General features: G+C 47.5%; 1 protein-coding gene across 1 annotated transcript in view; it reads right to left on the reverse strand.

Moving 5' to 3' along the window:
- The window catches only part of dhrs11a (dehydrogenase/reductase (SDR family) member 11a), a 23816-nt gene extending 13681 nt beyond the window's left edge, over positions 1 to 10135 (reverse strand). Inside the window, exon 1 of the mRNA XM_027010302.2 lies at positions 9797 to 10135. Coding sequence (XP_026866103.2) covers positions 9797 to 9928 — 132 coding nt within the window. The 5' untranslated portion in view covers positions 9929 to 10135. The remainder of the gene's footprint in view (positions 1 to 9796) is intronic.
- Positions 10136 to 10408: the final 273 nt, after the last annotated feature.

Genomic DNA, 10408 nt, shown 5'->3' on the forward strand with positions numbered 1-10408 from the left:
AGGAAAAGGCAGCAAAGTCCCACTGTGGGTTTCCAGCCTGGCTTAACACAGACGGATTAAACCATCAGGGCTGGCGAAGAGGGGTTGCTTACGGATTATACCACATTAGCTCTTTAAAGTCTATATGCGCTTTTGAGTCTCACTTCACACAATTGGGCACCGACTGCTGAAAGAAAACAGCATGGCTATATGACTAAGGAAGGAGCATAATGGCTTTAGGTCCTGTTCCAGAAAGGGAGATTCATTGATGTCTCCCTACCCCCACCTCACCTCACCTCGCCCGCCGGTGAGGGGAGTCTGGAGTGAACTCGATGAACCTGTGAGCTTGTGCGTCTCCGTGCCCGTGAGGTAATGGAGCTGCCCTGAAGCACTCACCTCCTGCCGTAGTGTCCCAGGATTCCAGTCATCATAATTCACCACTCTCTCTGGGGGGGGAGGTCAGCACTGATATCTCTTTCACTTTCTCTTTACCCCACACACCACTCCTTTATTTCTTTGCTAGGATGGGAGAACAGGCATTTTATACAAATAAGGGTGAACACACCCCCTAACCCCCATCCCGCCACAACAACTGTACACACACACACACACACACACACACACACAATAATTCAGCACTAGTACTTTAATAGATCTCTCACCGGGAGATATCTGGGTAAGGCTATCACAAGGCAATACATGTCAAATGCACTTTAAATACACAGAATGAACAAATGAACAGAGAGACAAATTAAAACATATATTAATCCACTGAAAGTATAGTAAAAAATGCAACTGTATACAAATCAAGGCAGAAAGGCAAACTGCATTAAGGATAAAAGGGGGGAAAAAAGGAAAAAACTTAAAAGAACAGCTAACTCAAAAACAAACAAACAAACAAACAAAATCAAAAACAAACAAGCAAGTGTATTTTTAAGTGGTCTTTCAAAAGTTATTTCAGGTGACAAGCCAGAGCCGATCCTGACTTCCCTGGGGCCCTAGAAGTAGCTGGCAAGCCCGGCATAAACAGTCCAAGAGATGTACTGGCCAGTATGGTTGCCACTTTTAGTGTAAACAGACAAAGGAAATCCCCCCTCACCACATGTCCCCTGCCAACCCCATCCACTACACGTGAAAATGCGTCTGAACCATTCTCACCGTTCCTATAGATTCACAGCGGTATTACGTCAACATGCTTGATAGTTAAAGAATGATGGAGTGCTTCATGCTGTTTCATGTCCTGCAGTTCACCATAAAAGCTCGACAACAAACACTTCAGTTTAACTTGGTGTCCCGTGTCCCATTCAGCTACTACAAGTCAACAGTTTATATCTTTCGCTGGGGGACTTATCATAAGATATTCCTAAAAGCCACACATCTCAGTAATGTTGATATGCAAAGGCTCTCAGAGTTTGAACGCAATTCTCCGGCCATTCAACTGATTTCGAGCCTTACTGCTTGTTTCGTGTGAAGCTGTGATGACCTATAGTAGTCTATATGTAAGAAAACAATGTGCATGTAAATTCAGAAAAACGGTAATGTAACATATCATGCACTGCAATAAGACTCAGAGGCTTTCTGGTTTTCTGAAGGCTATGTCATCACATTGAATTGAACCTTTTTGAACTCAGTTGAGCCTGGCAGGCACACAGTTAGCAGGGCGTGCAAAAACTAGGAAAACCTTCTTGCTCCTAATATAGATAAGAAAAGGGTACCACAGACAGCAAAAATAGCAATAAAACTAAACTAAATAGTGAACAGCACCTTAGTGCTCAACATATCCCAAAGCTGTCGTGCTGTGCCCCTGTCTTTTAGGCAGGAGAGAGCAGCATGGTGGAGGCCAGAGCACATCAGTACCTCCCAGATGCCTCCATGTCAGCCTCAGCCTGATAGAAAGAGGCAAACAACCTGTAGGCCACTTCAACCGAAGAAGACTTGCGCAGATGACGATGTCCACCTCTTTGGCTCCCAGTCTTTGGTGAAGGATGGCTTCAGATTCATGCAAAAGTACAAAGTACCTCCGGTGACCGGCGCCCAAGCTTACGTCGGGTGTACGGAGCTTAGCTGTGGCAGGCAGACGCTCATGCCCTTGATGGAGAAAGGTGGACTGGCTGCAGAAGCAGAAGAAGAAACGCAGGCCAAAGTACAACTACTTGGGCCGCTTTAAGAAGGACCCAGAGGCTGAGGTCAGCAGGCAAAGAGAGCGCAAGTCCCCGAAATTGTCTGCGAGAAACCAAAACAAAAAGAAAGTGCCAACAAAACGCAGAGCAAAGTACAACTACACGGGGCGCTTCAAGAAGGAGCCAGGGAACGAAAACGGCTCTCGGAAAGAGGATGGAGAAAGAAGCGCGATACCCAGCCAATTAAAAAATATGATCAATAAAGGCATTCACCTTTTTTCCTATTACTACAAGTGTTTGTTGGATCACTAGAGCATTTTCAAAATGCTTTTGATTATGACTGATATACATAAGGCCCGTGAAAACAACATATGACAAGTTACTTTTTTTTTTTTAGCACAAACTATAGCATATTTAATAACATTAAGCTTGAGATATTAACATTATATTGAAACGCACCCATTAAAGTTCATGTAACTTTTAAGGTTTGTACAACTTTTCTACCCTGTATCTAGACTTGTTGCGGGTTTTGCTGGAAAAGAGGACTGTTGCACTTCGAGCACTGACCTGAATCCCACAGAAAGAAGGTTCACGCACCTGACTTACATCAGTTCTGTCAAAAGTAAAAGAGCCAAAATACTGGCAGAGTAGTAAGAGAAGCTTGAGGGAGACTTCCCCAAGGGCCCGGTTCAGGTTAAGCAACGAATGCGAGTCACGTTTGGCACCTCCTTATCGTCATGGTTACCCTGTCTCACGCATTTGTTTTGCTTCCGTCTTTCGTTCGTTTTGTAGCGCCTGTGTCTTGTTAAATTCTGATTAGTTCGCGTATTTAAACCCCATCTTGTTCCCCCTTTCCTTTGCTGGTCATTGTTTGTTCCTTATTGTTGCTTGTGTTTGTTATAGCCGGCTTTCCTTTTTCCATCGTGTTTAATTCCGTTCCGTTTGATCACATCCGCACTGGCTCTGTGATCCTGGACTGTGGGAACGATCGGGATTCTGGGTTTGCCCATAATAAAATTCGCTCTTCTCAACTTACGCGTCCGCCTCCTAACCGCTCCATGTTGCAATATGAAATGTCACCAAAAGCGTAAGTCAAGTTTTTGCTACTGAAACAGATAGTCTTTTCAATACTGATTTAACAAAGAAAATAAATCAATCAATCAGTTATAAAAACAAAACGACTGGAGGTTCCTTCACCAACATGCCAGGATATAAACACGCAGACTTTTTAGAGTGGCCACTGATTACAACTACCAAAATCTAGAGGCATGTACGCCACCTGACCAATATAACGATAAATAAAACACCTCTCCATACTCTCCCCTGTTCTTTTGCTTTCATAAGCCACTTATCTTGACCTGGCAATGATCCTAATCAGATCCCATGCTTTCCATTACATGAGTAAGAACCCAGATCTTGTCACCCATATCCAGATACGCTGACAGAAGCATAATGTTGAGGTAAACGTGTGTGCGTGTTTGAGAAAGAGATAGAGTGGGTCACGTTTGACCCTCAGCAACTACAGTATGTCACCTGTAGCTACTTTTACCTCTTCCATGTCAGCTGAAACGCTCGGGGTCACGCGGATCCGCCGGCTTTCACGGCTGGCTATAAATACTGGTCTGCTGAGAAAGGGCTTCTTTGTTTGCCGAGGCCAAAATGGACCGAATAGGTGCGAGGGGCCAGCAGCACAGCGTGTATCCTGACAGGCATACTCAGGGCCTTGTAGACAAATCCAAGAACACTTTGCGCGTTTTCCCCGAGTCAGGCTTCTCTGGCGCCCCATTTACTCAACTCAGTGGCGAGTCAGCCGTTTCAGCGACGTTGGCATCACCTCCCGCAGGCAGGACGCTTGCGCGTGGAGATGTGGACACGGCTGATCGGTAGCCGGCCAGCACCAAAAGAGCACCGTGTCAGTTCCTGATCCAGAACTGCTCTGAAACGGCAGGCGTTGTTAAGCGACTTCTGACGCGGTCACTGAAGCATACAAACAAATAGCGGTGGGTGGGTGAAAGTGTGCGTTTGTCTGCCGTTTGTTCCAATGCACTTCAAAGCCTGTGTGGCAATAAACTGGAGATTTCGCTTGGCCCAGCACCTAGCCTTCGAGAAATAAAACGAACGAGTCCGGGAGAGAACAAGAGGGGAAATGAAAGAAGACAGCAGCGCATGGAGACTCCGTGGCGACGCGCTCAAACGCACGCGGCGAGTTGTCCACGGCGACGGCAGAATTCGTTAAACCCGGGGGGCCGACGGCGCGCGTGTGCGTGGACGCATCGGGGCGCTGTTGGAGACCTGATTAAGTTTCGTTCGCCCGTGCCATGATACTTGGCAGCAGGTCGAGCGTGTAAAGAGCAGCCTGGAGTCTCTCCTGATGACATAACGAAAAGGAATTCCCTACGAGAAAAGTTCACCAGCTCTGTTTAGAAGGGTAGCTGAGGAGAGATGACGATGGGTCGATAAATATATATGACAGTGAGACCACTCGCCAAATCAAAAGGTATTTACTAAGCACCGAGACAGACCAACACTAAAATAAGAAGTAGAAGAATAACAAATGTTGGAACAACGGCCTATCTAATAAGCAGAAACAACAGTACAGAGTTATGAAAGATGGGGGGGGGGGTTCAATTAATTGTTCACAATTTTTCAACCCGTTCTGTTTTTGTTGTAAACGAACCATGACATCCAAATGAACATCTTTGTCATCTTTAACCATGACTGACACTTGTATTCTTAGATTGGAGAGAGGGCTTCACACTCCAAAGAATTTCACCTTCTGAAGAGCCCTGAGACGTCCCAGCAGCCAAGCGGCTCCCCGCTTCAGAGAAAAGCCTGACACATTATCCAGTACACAGAAGTCCTGTTCGGACATCGTAAAAGGCTAAGAAAAGGCAGCAGAACATTGTGAAGAATTCCCGCTTGGCAGGTGATCCAGGTTTTACAGTCTATAAGGAAAAGGTGGGAAATTTCTGGCTGTAAACAGAGCACTGTGCTGAGTAGGTTACTTAAGGCAGTGTGTGTGTGTGCGTGCTTCTATAAGTGTGTGTCCTTTACCTTATATAGCCTGCGAACTTCAGTATGGGTATCTTGTGGGTATGCTTGGTTATGTAACTGGTGCCCTCCCGTTCCACAGCACTCTTAATATTGACCACACTACCATTGCTGTGTATTGACGAAACTACTGCTCTTACACCAGACTAAATCCAAATGTCACCTTGTCATCATTCTCCATGAACGTGGTCAGTACTCCGCTGTAATGCAGAGCGTTTTGTTCACAACATGGCCAGAGGTGCTCCTGTTAACCGGTGCTCCCAAGTCTCAGCTGACATCACCACATCGAGTTGAACGAAGCTTTGATTTCTTGTTTAACCAGAAATGGCAATGTGAGGAGACGATATTTACGAGGGAGCTTTTAGTTACAGCTTAACTCAAGCAGTAGTGTGGAGCCCATTCAAAAGCTACCCCAAGGTCCTATGTGTCATTTTCTGTCCTGTCAGGCAAGTACACACACACACACACACACACACACACACACACACGGCATATATAAAGTAGTAAGGACCTCTCTGTGCTGTTTTCAAGGTCACTTCTGGTTTGAGGTTCTCTTTTAATGACTGCATGCAGAATGTAAAGACGATCTGAGCCCAAACACACTCTCTCTCTCACACACACACACACACACACACACACACACACACACACACACACACACACACACACACACACACACACACACACACACACTGTACTGCACACCATGCTCATTATTACTAGGAATTACTTGAGCTCGAAAGACAAGTGCTCAGAGATTAAATGACAAACACCTCCATCTCTCTTTCTCTTTCCCCATTCCAGCCTGTTCCAGTATCTGCACTTTACTCCCCTCCAAGTCCCCCCTCTCTTTCTCTCTCTCTCTCTCTCACTCTCTCTCTCTCTCTCTCTCTCTCTCTCTCTCGTCATCTGCGTTCGTTCCCGCGGCTTGGAGCATGGGCACGTCACACCGCAGGACAGAGTTTCCAACAGCCAGCTAAAAAACACATGCCCAAGTGCACATCGTGTCCCCGGGGTCGATCAGTGTAACGATGTCCGCTCAGAGGTGTTCCAGGGTACTGGGTTACATGGTACGCCAGGCCTCTGCTGGCCCCTCCACTCCGAGCCCCCCGTTTGGAGGACGGGCTGCGTTTTGCAGCCATGATTACTGCTGATGTCCCCCAGTCGTACCTGACCTGAGGTCAGTTTTACTTCACAGCTGAAGCTTCGAGCCCAGCAGAAAAAGACCTGATGCTTCGATCTGGAGCACACAACCTAAAGCTACACCACAGTTTGGCTTCTATACTATCTCACCCGGAACAGGGAGACGATTCCGAATGATTTACGCTTCCATCGGGCCAATTCATGAAAAGAAAAATCCATACATTGCATTCGATCACTCTGCTCACTTTAGCGTGACGTTTGTACAGATCCTGCTGTTGATCAGAGTCAGGAAGCACCATGAGACACCTGTAAGAATCGGAGGATGTCCAAGGGAATCGGGAAAGACATGTGATACGTCTAACTGAGCCAAGACACCACAACATCCATGGTGTAAGTGATCATTATATTCTTATATACAACTACGCTTCGAGACATGTAGTCGGCAAGTTTACAATTTCCCTGACGGACTGCTAACTCTACGGGGATGGACTCCGTGTGGAGAAGCTGCTGTTGTAATTCGTGTTTGCAGGGGAGGGCGTCTGCTCACAGCCCTGGCAGCGGCCCCAAACCCGCGCTCCCTGCTACGGCCTCTCGTCAGCTGAATGGAGGTTTCCACTTTATAGTAAACAGGTAACAGGAGATCTTAGGTGTGGTACGACCCACGCGTAACCTCGTGCAGTTACCTTCGGTTGCAAAGGAAACTGCACAGCATGAGACCTTAAAGGAGTTGCAGCCGAGGGCCGTTTGTTGTGCAAGTCCAGCTACATGGAGAGTTTGCACTTTGGGCCAGTTAGGAACAGAGATCTAAATTGGACGTGTTTACAAGTAGAAGCTACTGGGCAATTAATCTGTGCTGTATTCGAGTAGAGCTTGGATGGAACCACACTGACCTCCCGATCTCAAAGAAGAGTGAGATGAATGGAAAATATTACACTGCCTTTTCTTACACTTACACACACACACACACACACACACACACACACACACACACACACACACACACACACACACACACACACACACACACACACACGGAACCCTGATAAAACGAGGTGTGGTGTGGTGGAACCCACTCCACCCATCACTGTCCTTTCAGTCAGGACCCCCACTGTCATTCACTTCAAGAAGAGCCCCGGCCCAGGTGGTGTCTCCACCCTAAACTCCAGCTGCAGAGATCCACCTTGGGGCTGCCGTTATTTGCAAACAAGGAACACTCCGCCAACACTCCACCATCCCGTTCTCATGGTGGATGCTCAGCAATAAATTAAAGGACAAAAAAAACAAGCGATTATAATTTGAAGCCATCTGAAAATGTAATGCGTCTACCCCATCATTCATTTTTCCTCACTGTGGCCACATCTTTAACAGTATATCTACCATTATCTCTACTTTCATATTTTACTGCAAAGCTAAAAATGACGTGTACAGGTTAAAGTTGTGCTCTGTGTGCCATTAGACCCGTGTCTGACATTCAAGGCACCGAGCCTACCACTCACCATCTGTTGTAGCTTGAACTGTGTCTTGTTTCTGAGCTGGTTCTGGAATCAGTCCTACCTTAGCTTTGGGATTAACATCTGAAGGATGCGGCGTAGGAGGCCTGAATCCAGATCAGCGTGTGCAGGAGCACAATTAACAGAAAGTGTCACTGTTACGCACCAGTGATTTGACCTGACAACGGATTCTACAACAGCGCTGTTGCACCTCTCCATTTCCACGGCGACTGCTCGTTTGCTCCGACGCTCTCGTTTCACACTTTACGCCCTGCTCCCGTCCGCCGGTCACACGAGACTGCGTGGGAGGGGACCAAAACTCGGCGCACGTGGCCCACTTGGTCCCAGCTTGGGGTGCAGCAAACACACTCCATCTGGTTGTCGCATGGACTGTATTTATGTCCTTGGGGTGCGAACCCAGGTGAGATGCGGTGGAACCACACGCTCAAAGGACGATACATCACGCACTTGCACGCACGATGCCGTACACTGCACACCGATGCTCACACACTCTTGCACAATTGCTTTTGACACAGTTACAGCCAAGTGAGTTACAACACTATTACTGTCACTTCAGTCTTATAATGCACTACTAGAGACCAACTCAACCAAACAAACCGATCTTATAAAGGTGAATAATTACACTATTGCAAAGTGCAAGGACCTGTCAGAGCTGTTAGCAACCTGCAAGGACCTGCTAGAGCTGTTAAATCTCTTGTAAAGTCTTGTGGTCTTAATTATTCACTCACAGACACATACACAAACGCACACATGCTTATTTAAAAAAAAAGGATAGCTAATCACATTAGTGCTTGAGTCAAGGTGATCACACAGGGTTATAAAAAAAAGCAAACTTTGGTCTCTATTGATCTAAAGTTTCAGGCACATCCGGAGAGAGTGATTACAAGTAGTCATGTAGACAGTAAACATAATCACAGGACAGACCCCCAGAAATAAAAATATTTGCATATGAAATTTGGTGGCAATTACATCTACAGGGTTGTCAGATCCTTTCACTGCCGTTATTTCCATACACTGAAGCAATTCATCAGCGCGATCTGAACGGCCGTCTGCTCATGCCACCCAGGGACATTTCAGACTCCCGTTACAGATCAGTTTGGGTGCTCCTCCCAAAGAAAGCGGGCCAACCTCACAAACCTAACATCAAACTACTAGGGAGTGTCAAACACAGGCAGGTTAGGGTCAGAGCTGTCCGGTGCTACGTCATGAGGAGGACCCCCTGCCCGTTTCTCCAGTGTCTGCATGCCATCATTTTCTGAGACGTCTCAACGACTTCCAACGGGTCCGTGGAGGTTTGAGCGAAGGGAAAAGCAGGGGCCCAGACGCGGCACTCAGGGGAGTGCAGTCAATGATTGCCGAAGAGCTCAGATGAGAAGAAGGAGGGGGAGAAAAAGGAGTGAAAACGGGCGCAGTCTTTGTGTTAGCATTTAAAAGTCTATTATTAAGTCAGAATAAGCGGGAAAACAGTTGCGTAACCACAAGAAAGCGGATATGAAAGACAACGCAGAAGAGCAATGACACGAGAAGAGTTCAGTCATTAGGGTCTGTCGTGCTGCTTTAACGCTCGAGATCACACTCCCAGAGAGAGACAGCTTTCCTATACGAGTAACGAGATTTCAATAGTACGACTAGTACGATAAGTAACACGATACGAGCTTATTCGCTGATCAATAAACTTCAGAAATCCGAGTCGCGTCATGACAGCGTTTCTTGGCGACCTAACCGGATGTCAGAAACGTAAAATAAACGGTCATTAACGAGCCCGGGCTCCGCGTGCTCAGTCCCGGTCCTACGGAGGCACTTCGTTCGTGGCTGAGCCGCCACCGTGCGCCTCTGCGATCACCAGTCTTACCACCAGTTAAAACCCGCTCGCCAGGCGCGATAGCTGGTCCGGCCAGCTAGCGAAGCGGCGACACCGCCAGCGCATCTATCGCACTGCTTAGGCCCGGGCAAATGCCGCGGGACTAAACGCTAACGGGAGTCGCGTCTTACCTCTATTTTGTCCACGTTCCTGGCGCATCCGACTACCTTCATGCCTTGTTGGACCAGAGCCCGAGCGACAGCCGCCCCGATTCCCACCGAAGCGCCCGTCACCAGAGCCACTCTGCCTTTCCACCGCTCCATGGCTGCGCTCCTGGACTTGGTGAGATTGTACGCAGGTGTACTACACTCGCAGCCCACTTTGCAACAGTGCTGCAGAGCGACTGATCGTGGTCGAGCAGCGCTCCGCAGTCAGCCCGGCAACTCGTAGATCTAAAGTCGCTCGGGCGGCAGCCAGCGCAGGGCGAGCAGATGTACCACCGTGCAAGCCTGTGCGATCTCCTCTCCGTGGCGCAGGACAGTGCGCTGATAAGCAAGCCCCAATCCGTGCGCCCACGATTAAATATTAGATGGCAAGCGGAAGGCAACATTTTCGGTTGTTGTCACCGCTCGCAAGTATTTTTTTTGCACACACGGGAGTGGCGAATACGCTGTGGCATATCCTGGATAAGTCGGATAGGTTGCAATAATAATAAAAAAACAAATTGACTGTTTGACATGTATATAAAGCATGGTATTACACAATGATACAATTAAGTGTCGTGTTAATAGTCTAAACGCATC

This window comes from Electrophorus electricus, chromosome 6 (genome assembly GCF_013358815.1).
Source record: "Electrophorus electricus isolate fEleEle1 chromosome 6, fEleEle1.pri, whole genome shotgun sequence".
NCBI lineage: Eukaryota > Metazoa > Chordata > Actinopteri > Gymnotiformes > Gymnotidae > Electrophorus > Electrophorus electricus.